The sequence below is a fragment of the Oncorhynchus mykiss genome, chromosome 14 (assembly GCF_057628025.1).
Source record: "Oncorhynchus mykiss isolate SJ-2025 chromosome 14, ASM5762802v1, whole genome shotgun sequence".
NCBI lineage: Eukaryota > Metazoa > Chordata > Actinopteri > Salmoniformes > Salmonidae > Oncorhynchus > Oncorhynchus mykiss.
This window is the reverse complement of record NC_143035.1, coordinates 23623441-23644560: the sequence shown is the minus strand read 5'-3', so window position 1 is coordinate 23644560 and position 21120 is coordinate 23623441. Positions and strand designations below refer to the sequence as shown.

The window sequence follows — 21120 nt, the reverse complement described above, 5'->3', positions numbered from 1 at the left end:
GGGTTCCGGTGGTAATACAGTAGACCAACAGAGAAAGGGTTCTGGTGTTAATAGACCAACAGATAAAGGGTTCCGGTGATAGTACAGTAGACCAACAGAGAAAGGCTTCTGGTTTTAATACAGTAGACTAATATAGAAAGGGTTCCGGTGGTAATACAGTAGGCCAATAGAGAATGGGTTCTGGTGGTAATCGACCAACACAGAAAATGTTCCGGTGGCAAGACAGTAGCCCAACAGATAAATGGTTCCGCTGGTAATACAGTAGACCAATAGAGAAAGAGTTCCAGTGGTAATAGACCAACAGAGAAAGGCTCCTGGTGTTAATCCAGTAGAGCAACAGAGAAGGGTTTCTGGTGGTAATAGACCAACAGAATAAGGCTTCCGGTGTTACTACATGAGACCAACAGAGAAAGCGTTCCTGTGTTAATACAGTAGACCAACAGAGAAAGGTTTTCAGTGGTAATAGACCAGTAGAAAAAGGGTTCCTGTGGTAATACAGTAGACCAACAGAGAAAGGGTTCCGCTGGTAATACTGTTAACAAACAGAGAAAGGGTTTCCGGAGTTATTAGATCAACAGAGAAAGGTTCTGGTGGTAATAGACCAAGAGAGAAAGGGTTCCAGTGGTAATACAGCAGACCAACAGAGAAAAGGTTCCAGTGGTAATAGAACAATAGAGAAATGGTTCCGGTGGTAATACAGTAGGCCAACAGTGAATTGGTTCCACTGGTAATACAGTAGACCAACAGGGAATGGGTTTTAGTGGTAATTTACCAACAGAGAATGGGTTGCCGTGGTAATACAGTAGATGAGCAGAGAAAGGGTTCTGCTGGTAATACAGTAGCCCAACAGAGAAAGGGTTCCGGTGGTAATAGAGTAGACCAACAGAGAAAGATTTCCACTGACTATACAGGAGACCTACAGAGGATAGATTCCGGTGTTAATAGACCAACAGATAAAGTGTTCCGGTGGTAATACACTAGACCAACAGAGAAAGGGGTCTGATGGTAATACAGTAGACCAACAGAGAAGGGGTTTCAGCGGTAATAGACCAAAAATTAAGGGGTTCTGGTGGTAATACAGAAGACCAATAGAGAAAGGCTTCTGCTGTTAATACAGTAGCTCAACAGAGAAAGGGTTCCGGTGGTAATAGACCAACAGAGAAAGGATTTCAGTGGTAGTTTACCAACAGAGTAAGGGTTCCCGTGGTAATACAGTAGACCAACAGAGAAAGGGTTCTGCTGGTAATACAATTGCACAACAGACAAATGCTTCCGATGGCAATACAGTATTCAAACAGAGTATGGGTTCCGGTGATAATACAGTAGACCAACAGAGGAATGGTTCCGCTGGTAATAGACCAACAGAAAAAGGGTTCCAGTGGTAATAGACCAAACAGATAAATGGTTCTGGTGGTAATACAGTAGACCAACAGAGAAAGGATTCCGCTGGTAATACAGTAATCCATCAGAGAAAGTGTTCCGGTGGTATTAGACCAACAGAGAAAGGGTTCCGGTGGTATTACAGTAATCCATCAGAGAAAGGATTTCCGGTTGTAATAGACCAACAGAGAAAGGGTTCCAGTGGTAATACAGTAGACCAACAGAGAAGATGATCTGGTGGTTAAACAGTAGACCAACAGAGACATGGCTCCTCTGGTAATACAGTAGACCAATAGAGAAAGGGTTCCTTTGGGAATGCAGTAGACCAACAGAGAAAGGTTTCCGTGGTAATACAGTAGGCCAACAGAGAAAAGGTTCCGGTGGTAATACAGTAGATCACACGACAAAATCGATTGGCCTGCTCCAAGAAGCCATTCTTGTGATTATTGTGACTTAGCCATTGTCATTGTTTGTAAGCTTGTGTAGTCAAATTAATTTATGATCGTATGCTATCCATTTGTTGTTTGTATGCTGTTCTTTGTATGACATTTTAATATTTGATAATTAACCAATGATATTAGGCCACTCTTGGCCATTATTACAGACACCTGTGTCTTTTGACACTACATAAACGAGTCATCCCGCAATGTTAGTGATTATACCCTGATGAAGACAGCTTGGCTGTCGAAACGTTGGTAATTACATATTTGCATCTGAGCTCCTAGAGTGTGCGGCTCTCTTTTATTTTATATTCCGCTAGCCAGCACCTCAACTAAATAGGTGTGCGTTTCTTTTTCTTCAAGACCTATTCTTAGCATATCTATAAAGTACATCTTAATTATCCTCAACTTTCTTCCCCTCCACCCTCCCCCTCCCCTCCTCTTACCTGTAGCCCTGCAGGTAGTTCTGTCAGCAGGCAGAGACTGTCTGGTGGCGGGGGACTCGTGCTCCAGCGACGAGACCTGCAGCCCACGTCTGCGGACCCTGCGTCAGTGCGTAGCGGGCAATGGTAGCATGAAACTGGGCCCCGGGGCCCGGAGCCAGTGCGCCAACGCCGTGTCGGCACTGCTCTCCAGCCCCCTGCACGGTTGCCAGTGCAAGCGAGGCATGAAGAAGGAGAAGAACTGCCTCAGCATCTACTGGAGTCTCCATCAGTCTGTCATACACGGTGAGCAATTTAGCCAGGTGCTCGGTCATTTGTATTGGATGGGACAACGGCCAAGTCCATTTATGTAACACAGGTTACAGATTTAACTCTCTACACAGAACATAATGTGGCTTATGCAGCTTAGTCATGATGCCTGGCAAACAGTCAGCTATCAGTCACTACACCTGGTGTCACTGTGGAACAATTGATTGAAGATCCATGGAGAGGGGTATTCTGTATTAACCTGCACAAGAGTTAGTAAACTACTACAGGAAATTAATAATGTGTGAATTAGGCTTGGCCATTATCCAGAGTGTCATGCCTTCATACTGACCTTATACTATACCGGGATATTCAGTAATACCAGCCCTGCTTTCAAACCCCATTGATACTCTGTAATCCGAAGGTTAGCATTGCCAACAACTACATGTAAAATCCCATAGAGAATGCTAACTAAATGTTAATGAGCGCATTGCGAATATTCTGTACAGTTTCTGACCTAAACTATACAAGTAACTCAAACATGCTACCCACAGTTTGCTGCACGCACCAAATAAATATTAGCCAGCAAGGCTCTTGATCCAGGAGGGGATTCTCTGCTGTTGGAAGAACCTAACCACTTAGCTAGATAGCTATCTAGCTACTAAATTAGCATGCCAAATGCACAACTGAAGAGCATTTAGCACATTTTAGACAGTTAACTTAATAGTTCTACGATATCCAGCTGGAAAACATTTAGTAGAGAATTCCATACCTTAATTATATCACCTGGTGCATGCTGCACAACAGTGAGTGACTCACAAGGCTCCGGTCCCCACGTGGATGGGGACTACCGTAAGCTTCATAATAATGACTGGTGAAATTAAGAAAACAATGTTCTTTCTCTCCTATTGCACAAGTTGACTGCAGGTATTTATTTAAAAAGTAGCTACAAATATTAAAATGTCCCCAAAATTGTTTAAATAAATAGTTTCAATGGTATTGAAAAACCATCCCATGGCTTATTCCAAATACCCCGGTATACTGTATATACGGTATACCATCCAATCCTAGCGTGAATCCTGTTCATTAGCTCCAAATGGATAATGTGTCATTACCGTGTCATGCAATGTGTCATTCCATATACTCTCAGGACTCAACCTGGTAGAGAGTTACCCTTATGAAGCCATGGAGAGAGACTACGACTACGTTCGTCTGGCCTCCATCACGGCTGGTAAGTACAGTGACCTCGGTTCGTTTTGATATTACCTCAACCTTTTCACCATGAACCAAAGGATTAATGTTGAAAAGAACCCGTCTTGTATCGTTTAGGTCCCCTGGAAGGCAGCCTTAGGCATAGAATAGTCCACATTGTGTCCTGGAGGCATAGTTAAAAATGAAAGCATTTTCCAAGAGTCTGAACACAATTAGCAATATTACAAATAATATGTTTCAAAGACCCTCATTTACATCTGATTTATCATTTAATTTTGAGGAAGACAAGTACAGAAGAACAATGAACCAGACCAATAGAGGAACTAGATTAGAAATTATTCATACCCCTTCACTTTTCCACATTTTGTTGTGTTACAGTCTGAATTCAAATTAGATTACATAATGACAAAGTGAAAACATGTTTTTAGAATTGATTGCAAATGTATTGAGAATGAAATACTTAAATATTACATTTACATACGGTACCAGTCAAAAGTTTGAACACACCTATTCATTCCAGGTTTTTTAAATATTTTTACTATTTTCTACACTGCAGAATAATAGTGAAGACATCAAAACTATGGAACAACACATATGGAATAATGTAGTAACCAAAAAATTGTTAAACAAATCAAAATCGATTTTATATTTGAGATTCATCAAAGTATCCAACCTTTGCCTTGATGACAGCTTTGCACACTCTTGGCATTCTCTCGACTAGCTTAATGCGGTAGTCACCTGGAATGTATTTAAATTAAACAGGTGTGCCTTGTTAATACTTAATTTGTGGAATTTCTTTCCTTCTTAATGTGTTTGAGCCAATCAGTTGGGTTGTGACAAAGTACTGGTGGTATACAGAAGATAGCCCTATTTGGTAAAAGACCAAGTCCATATTATGTTTTGCTCGCCTGAGATAGAGTACCTAATGATAAGACCTCACTATCTACCTAGAGAGTTTTCATCTGTATTTTTTGTAGCTGTCTACATACCACCACAGACATCGGTCTGTGGCTGGAACTTAAACCACGCTCAATGAGCTGTATAAGGCCATAAGTGTCACCCTTGTTGAAATGAGTGGACCAAGGCACAGCGTGCGTAAAGTTCCACATTATATTCAATAGTGAATCATACAACAAAAACAGCAAAGAATATAACAAACGTGCAGTATTGCAGGGCTCAATGCAACTATACAAAAACAAGATCCCACAATAAACAGGTGGGAAAAGGCTGCCTAAATATGATCCCCAACCATACCAGGCCAAAATAGAAATAGCAAAGTAAAGAATGCCCACCCTAGTCACACCCTGACCTAACCAAAATAGAGAACAAAAAGGCTCTCTAAGGTTAGGGCGTGACAGTACCCCCCTCTAGCCGCAAAACCTGACTCTATGGGGGAAGGTCCGGGTGGGCATCTAGCCTCGGTGGTGGCTCCGGTTCGGGACATAGACCCCGCGCCGCTCGCTGTTCCGTGGAACCGGACCGTGAATCGGCGCTGGAGGAACCGGACCGTGGATCGTCGCCGAGGACTCCGGACCGTGGTTCGTCGCCGGAGGCTCCGGACTGGGAACCTTTACAGGAGGCTCTGGACTGGGACCCCCGCTGGAGTCTCTGGACTACAGACTGTCGCTGGAGGCTCTGGACCGCAGACCGTCGCTGGAGGCTCTAGACTGCCAACCGTCGCTGGAGGCTCTGGACTGCCGACCGCCACTGGAGGCTCTGACCTGCAGACCGTCGCTGGAGGCTCTGGGCCATGGATCGTCTCTGGAGGCTTCGGGCCATGGATCATCACTGTAGGCTTCGGGCCATGGATCATCACTGGAGGCTCCGGGCCATGGATCATCACTGGAGGCTCCGGGCTATGGATAATCACTGGAGGCTTCGGGCCATGTATCATCACTGGAGGCTTCGGGCCATGGATCATCACTGGAGGCTTCGTGCGTGGAGCTGGCACAGGACGTACCAGGCTGGAGACAAGCACTGGAGGCTGGGTGCATGGAGCTGGCACAGGATATACTGGACTGTGGAGGCGCACTGGAGGTCTGGATCGTAGAGCTGGCACAATGCGTCCTGGACAAATGACCACCCTCGCACAGCAATTGCGGGGAGCTAGCACAGGACGCACTGGGCTGTGAAGGCGCACTGGAGACACAGTACGTATGACCGGCACAGGATATACAGGGCCGTGGAGGCGCACTGGAGGTCTGGAGCGTAGAGCTGGCACAATGCATCCTGGACAAAGGACCACCTTCGCATGGCAAATGCGGGGAGCTGGCACAGGACGCACTGGGCTGTGAAGGCGCACCGGAGATACAGCGCGTAGAGCCGGCTCAGGATATCCTGGACACTGGAGGCGTACTGGAGACCAGGTTGCCGGCACAACCAGTCCTGAACAGATACCCCACTTTAGCACAACAAGTGCGGGGGGTTGGCACAGAATGCACCAGGCTGTGGAGGCGGACTGTAGAACCGGAAAACATGGCACCTGAACGGTGACCAACTCCACACGGTGAGTACAGGGAGTTGATTCTGGTTCCCATCTTGGCTCCGCCAACCACCCCGTGTGCCCACCCAAATCCTCTTGGGCTTCCGTCGTGGTCGCGAACCCCAGTGTCGTTGTTGTTCCTCCCTCGCTGCTTCCGACTGCTCCCATGGCAGGCTTTCGTGTCTTGCCAAGACTTCCTCCCAAGTCCAGGATATTCTCTCCTCGACCTCCTCCAAAGAGCAGGATGCCACGTCCTCCCGGGCACGCTGCTTGGTCCAGTTGTGGTGGGATCTTCTGTCACGCTTGTTGAACTGAGTGGAACAAGGCACAGCGTGCGTAGAGTTCCACATTATATTTAATAGTGAAACTTACAACAAAAACAACAAAGAATTTAACAAATGTGCAGTATTGCAGTGCTCAAGGCAACTATACACAAACAAGATCCCACAATAAACAGGTGGGAAAAGGCTGCCTAAATATGATCCCCAATCTGCCTCTGATTGGGAACCATACCTGGCCAACATGGAAATAACAAAACTAGAATGCCCACCCTAGTCGCACCCTGACCTAACCAAAATAGAGAATATAAAGGCTCTCTAAGGTCAGGGCGTGACAATTAACAAACAGGAAAACGCTTATCCAGAGGGGGAGCTCCTAGTGGCCGGGGACTTTAATGCAGGGAATCTTAAATCAGTTTTAACTGATTTCTATCAGCATGTTAAATGTGCAACCTGCGGGAAAAAGTTCTAGACCACCTTTACTACACACACAGAGATGCGTACAAAGCTCTTTGCTTACAAGCAAAAATTAAAGCAGGAAGTACCAGTGACTCGGTCTATAAAAAAGTGGTCAGATGAAGTAGATGCTAAACTGCTTTGCTAGCACAGACCGGAATATGTTCCGGGATTCTTCCGATGGCATTGAGGAGTACACCACATCAGTCACTGGCTTTATCAATAAGTGCATCGAGGATCTTGTCCCCACTGTGTATGTACATACCCCAACCCGAAGCCATGGATTACAGGCAACATTCGCACTGAGCTAAAGGGTAGAGCTGCCTCTTTCAAGGAGCGGGACTCCTTGAAAGAGGCTGATAAGAAATCCCGCTATGCCCTCCAACAAACCATCAAACAGGCAAAGAGTCAATAGAGGACTAAGATCGAATCGTACTACACCGGCTCCGATGCTCGTCGGATGTGGCAGGGCTTGCAAACTATTACAGACTACAAAGGGGAGCACAGCCGAGAGCTGCCCAGTGACACGAACCTACCAGACGAGCTAAATAACTTCTATGCTCGCTTCGAGGCAAGTAATACTGAAACATGCAAGAGAGCATCAGCTGTTCCGGACCACTGTGCGATCACGCTCTCCACAGCTGATGTGAATAAGACCTTCAAACAGGTCAGCATTCATAAGGTCGCAGAGCCAGACGAATTACCAGGACGTGTACTTCGAGCATGCACTGACCAACTGGCAAGTGTCTTCACTGACATTTTCAACCTCTCCCTATCTGAGCCTGTAATACCAACATGTTTCAAGCAGACTACCATAGTCCCTGTGCCAAAGAACACTAAGGTAACCTGCCTAAATGACTACCGGCCTGTAGCGCTCACGTCTGTAGCCATGAAATGCTTTGAAAGGCTGGTCATGGCTCACATCAACACCATTATCCCAGAAACCCTAGACCCACTCCAATTTGCATACCACACGAACAGATTCACAGATGATGCAATATCTATTGCACTCCACACTGCCCTTTCAGACCTGGACAAAAGGAACACCTATGTAAGAATGCTATTCATTGACTACAGATCGGAGTTCAACACCATAGTTCCCTTAAAGCTCATCACTAAGCTAAGGACCCTGGGACAAAACACCTCAGTCTGAAACTGGATCCTGGACTTACTGATGGGCTGCCCCCAGGTGGTGAGGGTAGGTAACAACACATCCGCCATGCTGATCCTCAACACGGGGGCCTCTCAGGTGTGCGAGCTCAGCCCCCTCCTGTACTCCCTGTTCACCCATGACTGCACGACCAGGCATGACTCCAACACCATCATTAAGTTTGCTGATGACACAACAGTGGTAAGCCTGATCACCGACAACGATGAGACAGCCTATAGGGAGGAGGTCAGAGATCTAAGATAACAACCTCTCCCTCAACGTAATCAAGACAAAGAAGATGATTGTGGACTACAGGAAAAGGAGGACCGAGCATGCCCCCATTCTCATCGATGGGGCTGTAGTGGAGCAGGTTGAGAGCTTAAATTTCCTTGGTGTCCACATCACCAACAAACTAAAATGGTCCAAGCACACCAAGACAGTCGTGAAGAGGGCATGACAAAACCTGTCCCCCCTCAGATCCTCAAAAGGTTTTACAGCTGCACCATCAAGAGACTGACTGCTTGCATCATTGCCTGGTATTGCAACTGCTCGGCCTCCGACCACAAAGCACTACAGAGGGTTGTGCGTACGGCCCAGTACATCACTGGGGCCAAGCTTCCTGCAATCCAGGACATCTATACCAGGCGGTGTCAGAGGAAGGCCCTAAAAGTTGTCAAAGACTCCAGCCACCCTAGTCATAGACTTTTCTCTCTGCTACCGCACGGCAAGCGGTACCAGAGCACCAAGTCCAGGTCCAAGAAGCTCCTAAATAGCCCCCGCACATTGACATTGACTCTGTACCGGTACCCCCTGTATGTAGCTCTTCTATTGTTATTTACTGCTGCTCTTTAATTATTTGTTATTCTTATCTTTTACTTTTTTTGTTTTTGGTATTTTCTAAAAACTGCATTGTTGGTGAAGGGCTTGTAAGTAAACATTTCACTGTAAGGTTACCTGTTGTATTGGGCGCATGTGACAAATACAATTTGATTTGATTTGATGTCAAGAACAGCTCAAATAAGCAAAGACAAATGACAGTCCATCATTACTTTAAGACATGAAGGTCAGTCAATCCGGAAAATTTCAATAACTTTGAAAGTTTCTTCAAGTGCAGATGCAAACACCACCAAGCGCTATGATGAAACTGGCTGTCATGAGGGTTGCCACAGGAAAAGAAGACCCAGAGTTACCTCTGCTGCAGAGGATAAATTCATTAGAGTTACCAGCCTCAGATTGCAGCCCAAATAAATGCTTCACAGAGTTCAAAGTAACAGACACATCTCAACATCAACTGCGTGAATTAGGCCTTCATGGTCGCGTTGCTGCAAAGAAACCACTACTAAAGCACACCAATAATAAGAAGAGACTTGCTTGGGCTAAGAAACATGAACAATGGACATTAAACGGGTGTAAATCTGTCATTTGGTTTGATGAGTCCAAATTTGAGATTTTTGGTTCCAACTGCCATATCTTTGTGAGGTGCAGAGTAGGTGAATGGATGATCTCCGCATGTGTGGTTCCCACTGTGAAGCATGGAGGAGAAAGTGTGACACTGTCTATGATTTATTTAGAATTCAAGGCACACTTAACCAGCATGGATACCACAGTCTTCTGCAGCGATACTCCATCCTACCTGGTTTGCACTTAGTAGGACTATCATTTGTTTTTCAACAGGACAATGACCTAACACATCTCCAGGCTGTGTAAGGGCTATTTGACCAAGGAGAGTGATGGAGTGCTGCATCAGATGACCTGACCTCCCCAGTCACCTGACCTCAACCAAATTGAGATGGTTTGGGATGAGTTGGACCGCAGAGTGAAGGAAATGCAGCCAACATGTAACGTGTGCGCTGGGAGTCGGGAAGCAAGATCAGGGAGTGAATAATTAAATTAATTAATTAAACATAATACAAAACAAGAAACACGAACAACACACAGACAGGAAACTGAAAGAGAAACAATAACACCTGGGAAGGAACCAAAGGGAGTGACATATATAGGGAAGGTAATCAGGCATGCGCTGGTGTGCCCAATGATTGTGACAGGTGTGCGCCATAACAAGCAGCCTGTTAACCTAGAGGCCAGAGAGGGAGTATATGTGACACAAGTGCTCAGTATATGTGGGAACTCCTTCAAGACTGTTGGAAAAGCATTCCAGGTGAAGCTGGTTGACAGAATGCCAAGAGTGTGCAAAGCTGTCATCAAGGCAAAGAGTGGCTACTTAAAATAATCTCAAATATAAAATAGATTTTGATTTGTTAAACACTTTTTTGGTTACTACATGATTCCATATGTGTTATTTAATAGTTTTGATGTCTTTACTATAATTCTGCAATGTAAAAAACAGTAAAAATAAAGAGAAACTCTTTAATGAGTAGGTGTGTCCAAACTTGACTGGTACTGTAAGTAAATGCACCTTTGGCAGTGATTACAGCTGTGAGGCTTTCTGGGTAGGTCTTTAAGCACTTTTCACATCTTGATTGTGTAACATTTGCCCTGTATTCTTTTCAAAATACTTCAAGCTCTGTCAACTTGGTTGTTGATCATTGCTAGACAACGATTTTCAGGACCTGCCGTAGATTTAAATCAAAACTGTAATTCGGCCACTCAAACATTCACTGTGTTCTTGGTAAGCAACTCCAGTGTAGATTTGCCCTTGTGTTTTCAGTTATTGTCCTGCTTAAATGTGAACTCATCTCCCAGTGTCTTGTGGAAAGCAGACTGAACCAGGTTTTCCACCACTCTGTGGTCCAACTCAAAATCTAGGATTTTGCCTGTGCTTAGCTCCAGTCCTTAACGATTACAACAATAGCCATAACATAATGCAGCTACCACTGCAGAGATGAGGTAGTCATTCTAAAATAGAGTTAAACACTATTTTTTCACACAGAGTGAGTCCATGCAACTTATTATGTGACTTGCTAAGCACATTTTTACTCCTGAACTTATACAATAACAAAGGTGTCAAATACTTATTGACTCAAGACATTTCAGCTTTTAATTTTTAATTAATTTGTAAAAAATAAATAAAAACATGATTCCACTTTGACATTATAGGGTATTGTGTGTAGGCCAGTAACCCCCCAAAAAATCTAAATTTAATCCATTTTAAGTTCTTGCAGTAACAAAATGTGGAAAAAGTCCAATTTCGGAAGGCTGATAGGTGATATACCATTTGCCCAAAAAGTATTTTTATGTCTTTCTCTAGTTATTGTATGGTTCTCTGATCCTTCCTTCCCCTTCCGCCAACAGACTCCGAGGCTGGTATGGTGACGGTGAACCGCTGCCTGGATGCAGCCAAGGCATGTAATGTCGACGACCTGTGCCAGAAGCTCCGCACAGAGTACGTATCTGCCTGCATCAAGCCCTCGGCCAAGTCTGGCCTCTGCAACAAGGCCAAGTGCAGCAAGGCCTTACGCCGGTTCTTTGATCGCATCCCTCCAGACTACACGCATGAGCTACTCTTCTGCCCCTGCACGGACACTGCGTGCGCAGAGCGACGCAGGCAGACCATAGTTCCCGGCTGCTCCTTCGAGGGCTCGGAAAAACCCAGCTGCCTGACACAGATGCGTATTTGCAAGGCTGACTATGTGTGCAGGTGAGTGAGACGCTCCAATAACACAACATACTGACTTATATCCTTTGGGACATAGAGCACAATGAGCTGTTACTGTACCACTTCTTTCTGTTCTTGGTCAAGTTGTGCCTCAGCTCGCTCCCAGAGAGGTAGATCTCTGCCAGCTCATCTCTTCCAGTCTTGTACTCTCAGAGTGTAAGATGTTTAACAGTGGCTCCCAAACTTGTTATCACTTTTAAAGAAAAACTGTAACCCACCTACTCAACCAAACAAAGACATTCTTTAGTCCTGACCCAGACAGTACCAGCTGTGACCAACCAGTGGGGCCATGACCCATTATTTGGGAACCACCACTCTATCAACACACAAAACAGAACAAGCAAACCACTCAATCAACAAAATGGTTCAATAGTCTACCCCCAACCCCCCTGGAGAGTGTGCTGCAATAACACATCAAATATTTAACACAGATAAAACATAAGATGGATTAGAGTTATCGCTCATTGCAATCGTTGGTCATGAACATTATTTTCACCCCCCCTTTTACTGCTCTGGGGCTGAACTAATGATTCTGGCTTGTGGAATGAAACAAATAAAATAAACCAATGCCCCTCACTGCAGTTTGCCACATAGCCTTAAACATACGAGTGTTGTACCAAATCTATAGCACATGGAGATAGCGAAACCCTCTCTTCCTCCAGTGAAAACCATTCAATAAAACATGCTATCTTTATGGTATGCCATCATTGTAATTGGTGTCCGGCCCTTGCTCACTGCTAAACAGTGCTAGTTGTATTGGCTCTGTATAGGTCCCGCCTGGCTCAGTTCCAGTACGACTGCCAACCAGCCGAGTCGTCTGCCAACGGTTGCAAGCAGGGGAACTATGGAGCCTGTCTACTCGCCTACACAGGCCTGATAGGTGGGTACAGAGATGGAGAGAGCGAATGTGAAACGGATGGGAGAAAGCCGAACATGTGGAGGAGAGGGTAAATCGATGAATAAAGAACAGGAGAAAGAGAAAATTAAGTGTTTAACATACAGAATGTGAGTGGAGAAAATGTAACTAGCCTACAGTGTACTGAAATGGAGAAAGCAGTTAGATACAGGGGAAATGAGGAGTGAGGGAAGGATAGAAAAGGTAAACTAATGAATAAAGAACAGGAGAAAGAGTGAAAGGAAATTATTACTTTGGAGGGGAAGTGAAAGTTGCTATTTAAAGGAGCTACATGTAACAATTTAGCAATAATTCAGATTCCCTTGTGGTTTTCAAAATATATCTTAGAAATAGCATAAATAGCTTTTGCACTGCTTTCTGACCATAACCTAAATTACATCTGCTGCATGGGCGAAAGGTAATGTTATGTTGTTTATGTTTGCAACCTTACGAACGAGAACCAATCATGAAACAGGAAGATGCTGATGCATGTACCTACACGGAAACTATTTTCTATTTGCAGGTGGAAATGCTAGGTGTACCTTCTTTAATACTGTAGGCCGATAATGAATGAGTTTGAGTAGGATTTGAGTAGATCTTATTTGCGGAGGTTTAAAGCAGTACAGATATAGGATCTTCATTTGAACCGTATTGTCGTAGAAAAACAATCCTGCAGCAACAGGATTTCAAAGTTTAGTCCATAACGTTGCTTGATCAGTGATTAGGCTATTAGCTGTGTTTTATGCACTCGCTCAAAGAACGTCCGCTTCTTTTTCATGCTCTTCAAAAGAGCACAAAGCGACCTAATGCATTTCAAGAGCTTCCTATGGTGCCCTTCAGCACAAACAAACACTTGGCATTTTCATTCCTGGCCTGTATTTATTAAGCACTTGAAAACTTTCCACTCCATTTCAGAACTTGGGAGAGAAATGGCACAACAAACACTTCTAAACGTTTTCAAAGGAAGCACAAATTGAAGCGTATTTGACTTCATAAAAACAAGCAACAGATAACTGGCAAGAATTACCCTCAACACACTTGCATTTCGGCTAATTTCTTGAACAGTATTCCACCTTACATTGTGCGAGTGAACTGTGAATTGCAAATACTGTTCATAAATGTTTTAGTTTCTATAACATTGTAAAAACAGTCTTGTAACAATCGGTCTTTGGAGGGAATAAATATTTGATACTGAATACTGGATACTGAACTGAGCACACATTGTTTCTACAGGCAGCTCGATAACTCCCAACTATGTGGATAACTCCACGTCTAGCGTGGCCCCATGGTGCTCCTGCTCTGCCAGTGGGAACCAGAGAGAAGAGTGCTCCGACTTCCTGGAATACTTCACCGACAACGTCTGTCTCAGTGAGTGGCTCCCAATGGCTCCTAATCCATCAAGTCATCACTGAAAGCAGTCTCCAGTGACTTAGGCTGGAGGTTCCATAGGGCTCTGGTCAAAAGCAGTGCACTATATAGGGAGTAGGGTTTAATATGGGATGCAGCCTTAGTGTAGGGTTGTGTTCTCTAGGCATGAAATGAAGGAAAACAGCCCAAGGTACTATCTGAACTTTTGGAAATATTTTGAAACAGTTTGCTATGGTGTTCCCTAATGAACATGTTTGCAAGGTTTAGACTGGGGAAGAACAAGAGCAACATCATCTTGTATCTCAAAAAAGCGCTATTTCTATAAAGTATTGTTCCTTATGTTCTAATGGTACATGATATGGGGCGGTTTCGTGGAAGGTAGTGATCACTTACAGTTGAATAGCCATCGTGATTGTTAGCGTTGTGTGTGTGACATCTGTAGCAGGTTTTAGGGGATAAAGCAGAACTCCATGAGTTCTGGAGATTTTGCCTGTCGGTGTTTTGTCATGTTTCATGTGCAGTAGCCTATACTCTTAGAAAAAAGCGTTCCAAATGGTTCTTCGGCTGTCCCCATAGGAGAACCCTTTTTTGGTCCCAGGTAGAACTATTTGGGGTTCCATGTAGAACCTTCTGGGGAAAGGGTTCTACATGGAACCAAAAGTGTTAGGTTCTAGATAGCACCTATTTTTTCTAACTATGTACTGGTAAATGTATTTACTATACTTGATTTAGATTTTTGCTTAGATTTATTTTCTCTCTGAGGAATGATTCATCCAACACTATGGTTTTCTATTACAATAATTGGTCTGCGCAACAATGCCTTTGGAATTATTCAACTTGTTTTTTTCTTGATGATGGAAATAAGGGATGATGTTACTCCTTGTTGAACCTAGCCTATTTTCATTGATGAATGCCTGCTATATCCTTGGTAATTCCACCTGGGTGTTCACAGTGCCTTCCCTGAGTGAAAAGGAAATAGGTTATCCCTGTGATTCTGAAGTAATCACTTATTTATGAATTCACCCTCTCCGTCTTAACGACTTGTGCATTTTTTCCTGTTTTAACAGTTGATGTAAATATTGGCACAGTAATAATTGCGTTATTACATGTAATAAGTGTAATATCACCTCACATGATGGGAGACAAGCTAGTTCCACCATGGTTTACAGAAAGGGAAACAAGGATGAAAGACAATATGGTGCTTGTGCGATATGTTTATGATCCCTTGTAGAAGATGAAGAGTGCTTTCAACCACATGAACCAGACCTTCACTTTCAGCTTTGTTTCAGGAGCATCATGCGTCAGCACCGTGACTCAGTACACACATTTCCCTGGGATTTTTTCTCTCTCACCCTAATGGTCTTCCATCTCTATTCCAATTTTGCTTATGCCCTTTCTATGTAGTGAATACTTAATTGTCCTTATTATTGACTTTGCTACAGTGTTTTTCATCTGACCTGTTTAAACAGACGGGCTATCTTCCTCCCGGAGAGCGCAAGGTAAATCTGGTTTCCACCTGATAGTATGGGCACAAAGTCAAAATTAGCTTTTTGGTCTTCATTTAAGGTTAGAGAGAGACATAAGGTTTGAAGCATGGATAAGGTTATGGTTAAGGTTAGGTTTAGGCAGGCTTTATGACTTTGTGGCTGTGGTAAATGGTGATGACCAGTAACTCTAAAGCCATCAGATAGCCTCTCTTCTCCTCTCCTCTCCTCTCCTCTCCTCTCCTCTCCTCTCCTCTCCTCTCCTCTCCTCTCCTCTCCTCTCCTCTCCTCTCCTCTCCTCTCCTCTCCTCTCCTCTCCTCTCCTCTCCTCTCCTCTCCTGTCCTCTCCTGTCCTCTCCTCGCTTTGCCTCTCCTCTCCTTTCCTCGCTTTGCCTCTCCTCTCTTCTCCTCGTGACCTCTCCTCTCCTCAGTGGCCTCTCCTCTCCTCGGTGGCCTCTTCTCTCCATGACAAAAAAAGACACAGAGCGAGGTTCCAGTTTTGTTTGGCCAGTGCCACTCGTCTGTGAGTTAATGAGAGGATGTGGAGAGGCAGGTGCAGTTGGGGAAACCTGAAGAGAATACTGAGTATTCGCCTTTTCTTCTCCACCGAGCAAATCCAAACTTGCCAGAGCCAAGCCGCTCAGGCAGAATGCAGAATGGGTCCTGACTGTGCAGTAACTGAATGTGGGCGTGATTGGAAATTGATGAAGACGTGTCAGGTCCATTTCGGGAGCCTTGAGTCAAATTGTCTCTTTTCAAACTGTGGCTGTTGTCATCTTGTTAAACAGGGAATGCCCTCCTGGCATTTGGGAGCGGGACAGATATGGCGCCCACTCCCAGCCTATCGGGACTGCTCAGCCCTGCCGCAGGCAGAGAGAACCATGCCACCACCCCTCTGCCTGCTACCGTGGAGACCACACGGAATGTTCCGGACCCAATTATACCAACACAGGTGTGGTGATTGTTTCATCAGGGTCAGAGCTAGAATGGGATAAAATAGATACTTGTTCAGTTGTTTGTATAGTGTAAAGATTTGCCAAGAGTTGAAACCTTTGCCAGTTAAGTTCGGGGAGGTTACAGTTGCATATTTACAGTACTCCCACCCGATCACCTTTGACCTTTGAAATTTGAATCAGAATGATGGAGCATATCTTAGATTTGGCACTCGACAGTGAATAATACCTCCCTAGTTTTGTTCTGTTCTGTTTCAGGCTAACCATGTGGGCTTCAATGTTTTTTGGTCAACATTGATTTCTCTTTCTCACCCTTAGGCCAGCGGAAATGACCGACTGTGGGGAGATTCTACCCTCCCATTGGATGGGCTCCCAAACTCTGCCCCCGCACTTGGCCTTCTGCCTCCAACGGCCTTTACCAGCCTTGTGCTCCTACCTCTGCTCTTATATGGACATTAAAGGAGGAAGCACTGCCAAGGACCACCCATAGAGCAGATGGGATGATTTGTTGACAAATTCTAGAGAAATTTGACTCTTTGGCCAATAGGCTTCTCCTCCTCCGAAACATGTACAGCATAGTCGTTTTTATATTTTTGTGTCTTAGTGGTTCAACTGCATCTGCGAGCCCTTTAAGTGTACAGAGAGGGACTGAGACAGATTGAAACCAATCTGTACACTTGTACATTGTTATCGCTTCAAGTCAAGATAAAAGTACTTTCTATGTGGACTAACCTACCATCCAGCTATCCAAGCACATCCATTGTTTTCAAGAGTGAATTTAAAAAGCACCATTGGAAACTACACGGTTATCCTTTAAGATCTATATATATAAATGGAAAGCTCTTACCTAAAATGTTGTCAATGAACTGCGAACTTTGTCTTTATTTGGTACTCAACTGCACAAACTGATTGGAAAAGACCCTTGAGGATATAAGTGCTTTAATACCGTTCGCTTTGACTTGACTGAAGGAGGAACATTATTTCTAATCAATACTGGAATGGTAGAGATGGACAATGGAGCTACGGCTTATTCAGCCATTCTGGACAAATACCCTGACTCAGATCATTCCGAGTGCTGTCAGCTACAAGAGATGTGGACACCTCAGAATACCTGGACCTAATGATTATCATGCCCGCAGTGAAGATTGGGCTCTTTGTCTACTGCCAGTTCATTTGTTCTCACTAATGATTAGCTAAGTGTTCATTATAAAACACTTTCTTCTCCTTTGTTGAAATGAAGTTATGAGCAAACAGATTCTCTTTGTGTACAGTACCATTGTTCTGCGTTTGTGTGGAAGCACTGCCCTCTGTTCCTCATTGTGTAAATGGACATTGTTAAAAGGGTGTTGGAATCGGTGTGCCATATAGGAAGAAAGACTTGTGTCTCAACATTTCGGGCTAAATTTGACCCTTTTCACACTACTGAGCCTAGCCAAGAGAAGCCGAGCTGTACTGTGCTGGCCTCTTAACGCAGCCACCATAGTTGCTGAAACCATGCTGGAATGCACAATGTGAAAAGAAAATGCCAGAGCCAAAAGCAGAGTACAGTTTGGGTCAGCACAATAGTGTGAAATGCGGTATATATTACCTGTTCATAATAAAAGATGGTCATGAATGATGTTATCGGGAGGACGGAAATGTTCCAATGTCATAGGAATCATTTGAATTGCTGCCAATAAAAGCTGTCAGAAAATCCAATGCTTCTCTCTTTCCGAATATACAGTAAATGTCCTGTTCAGTGATTGGACAATAAACATCCTTATCAGTTCTTCAAAAAAGCAATTAGATTATGACAATTCAAGCAGATTTCTATCCCATAGAGCTTTTGCTGAGTACAGTAATATGTCTATTTGTTTATGTTTGTTCGAATATTAATTGGACCATAGGGGTATGGGTTGGACGCAATTAACGGCTTGATTAATTAAAGTTGAAAAGTTGAGGTCTTATCAGGCACCGTATACGCAAAGAACACTAATGACAACTCTAAGTATTCTGCACATTTCAATAATGGAAGAGAAGGATGCCTTGGAGAGCGCCATGATTAGAAAATAAACAGAGAAGTAGCTGTGAGGTAGAATCAGTCAGGTGAATCCAAGCTGTTTCACTCTCAAAAACAACCGTCTGGTGGCCAGCTCTTCTATGAAAAATTATTTGTAAACCAGGGAGTGGGTTGGCAGTGTGTATTACTACTGTAAGCAAAGGGCTCTATACAGAAATTCAGCTTTACAGTGTGATTGAAATTTAAAGGCAATCCCTCTCATTGCTAATGGAGCAGTGCGCACGCTCCGGCACTCCACATTCTTTAAACCGCTCCGCTCTCACATGAAAAAAAACTGCTGCTCCCGAATTCGCTCCATTAATTAAAATCACAATTCAACCAACACCCATCTATTTTTGTGACTACCTGGAACTACCATTTGGTTTTGAAGTTCTGAAACAAAACCATATGATTTGAATGAAAAGTATTTTAATGAACATGAAAAGGTCTCATAAGAAGGACTCATAATTTCATGTCATATTAAACAGCATATTAACACACTAAATAGGTCAGGAACCAGATAGGGAGCCTATTATTTCAATTATTTCAAGGCTATAGCCTACAAAGAAATACATTGTGAAGCATTTGCGAGTGCGACACTAGGCTGGTAATGTAAAGGAAGTTTGTTCTGAAGTGTCTATTCTATATGTGAGAGATATAAGAAAGATCAGGAAACATATACTGTGTATATTTTATTTACATGTATTTAACCCCTTATTTCTGTCACTAAACAGTCTCCATGTATACTTCCATAATTTTGACTGGTACCTGGGGACCGTTAGACGTGTGTAGAGCAAAACAACCAACACATACTAACTATTTAGTTTGTGAGAGTCTCACCTTTACACAGAGGAGACATATTAGTGTGTAGCCCAAACTGTTCGGATGCTAGAGACGGAAGTTGGCAGATCACCTGTACTAACTTCAAATGAGTCGTAGAGCAAAATGGAGAACACCATTGTGTTTGTGAGAGTCTCATCTTTCCGTAGACGGGTTATAATAGTTTTGAAGGCCAAACTGTTCGGACGCTATAGATGATTTTGTGTGAAGACCGATTTTTGGGATGTCTCATGGTCTGAATCACATTTCTGCGGCAATTGTCACATCTGCTCCTGCCACACCCCCTAGTGACATCCGTTGTCTGCAGCCATTCCCCTAGTTCTCCCTCTCTGTGTGTGATTGTGGGGTTGGAGACAGGTGTGCTGGAGTCAGAGCAGTTCCCCACCAGCTCCAACCCGTTCCATAATCAAGACCTCTACAAATACTCAGTCCTGCCACTTCCACTCTGCCAGATCGTAATCTCCGTTCAGTCAGTCATGCTTCTAGGTGTTTGTTATTATTTAAGATCCTGTATCCTGCTGTGCCCGGTTTCCTTGCCTGACACTGTTTCTCCTCTTACTACAGTCTTGCTGCTCTGACTCTGGTTCCTGTCTCCTGTTCCACATCTCACCATCCTGCTACCCTGTTCTGGATTCAGCTCACCATCACTCCCTTGGATTCCCCTCCAGACCTGTTTACCCTGTCCCAACACAGCGCACTCCAACCTCAGCCTCCACATCTGGTTTCCTACAACTCATCTGAGCTTCCCTGGATCTGAACTCCATATCTCCCTGTTACAATAAATATATTGGTTCATTCATCCCTGTTTTCTGGTCTGAGTCTGCTCTTGGGTTCCCCTGTGCTGCCACCTAACAGATGTGATACAAAAGTGGATTTGGTGGATTGAGATGCAGCCAATGCAAAAAAAAACAGATATCTCTAGTTTAAATTGACAGATTTTCATGTTTTATTTTCATGTTTTATTGTTTCATGTATTATTATATTAATTATATTTCCACGGGGGGCGCGGATATCAACTCAACCATAGGGAGTTCAACATTTCATTGCATTAAATCATTATAGTCAATAAATTGTGCAAATTGGCTGTGACTTGGAATTAAATACAAATTATTAGGCTCAGTCTACAGTGACTTTGAATGAATTTGTAGAAACAAGAGTTTGGCCAGAGTCTGTGGCTTGAAGCTCATGCGATGGTGTCTAGAGAGAAGGCCAGCAGCTGAGAATATCCTCTCTATGCTTGCAGAGCCACTGGGGATGCTAAACACCTACAGGTGTAACCCTATCAAAATGGAAAGCTCCTTGAAAGTGGGAATAAAGATCGGCTCGTCAATACCTAGTCAGTTGAACAACTGAATGCATTCAACTGAAATGTGTCTTCCACATTTAACCCAACCCCTCTGAATCAGCTGCCTTAATTGTCACCCACGTCATCGGCGCCCGGGGAACAGTGTGCCTTGCTCAGGGATGTCAAGCCTATTGGGCCAAAGTCAATTTTGGCCTATTGTATAGATAATAGAACAAAAATTAACAAACATTTTAAGAGATCTGAGTTTTTATTTATAAATACAATTATGAATTTAGTTAGCTACCAACCTCGTTCCTTTCTGTTAACATGTGCATGTAATAAGTACACCATCATGCTATTTCGCAAACTCCGTGACAGTAGCTGAAGCAAGGGGCTATAGCGGCACACAAGTACACTACAAATGCCTGCTGGGTCGGGCATGCCCTGAGCTCGTGAAGTGAGCGCTACTGGAGCGAAATTGGAGCTGGCGAGAAGGCCGACACGCTCCAGTCAAATTGGGCTTTTTCACAAGCGTAGCAGGCTGTGAATTCTGC

The 21120-nt window shown here is 43.9% G+C and overlaps 1 protein-coding gene and 1 pseudogene across 2 annotated transcripts in view; one reads left to right on the top strand and one right to left on the bottom strand.

The window, feature by feature from the left end:
• The window catches only part of LOC110489002 (GDNF family receptor alpha-4), a 114859-nt gene extending 94489 nt beyond the window's left edge, over positions 1-20370 (top strand). The window contains exons 2-8 of one of the 2 annotated variants that reach the window (XM_021561533.3): positions 2273-2548; positions 3660-3740; positions 11340-11685; positions 12474-12583; positions 13832-13966; positions 16239-16402; positions 16722-18101. In XM_021561533.3, coding sequence (XP_021417208.1) covers positions 2273-2548; positions 3660-3740; positions 11340-11685; positions 12474-12583; positions 13832-13966; positions 16239-16402; positions 16722-16862 — 1253 coding nt within the window. In that variant the 3' untranslated portion in view covers positions 16863-18101. Of the gene's footprint in view, positions 1-2272; positions 2549-3659; positions 3741-11339; positions 11686-12473; positions 12584-13831; positions 13967-16238; positions 16403-16721; positions 18102-19845 lie in introns of those variants that run through there. The other variant, XM_021561534.3, reaches the window with a different exon arrangement.
• On the bottom strand, positions 5031-5642 carry LOC149978327 (uncharacterized; annotated as a pseudogene).
• Positions 20371-21120: the final 750 nt, after the last annotated feature.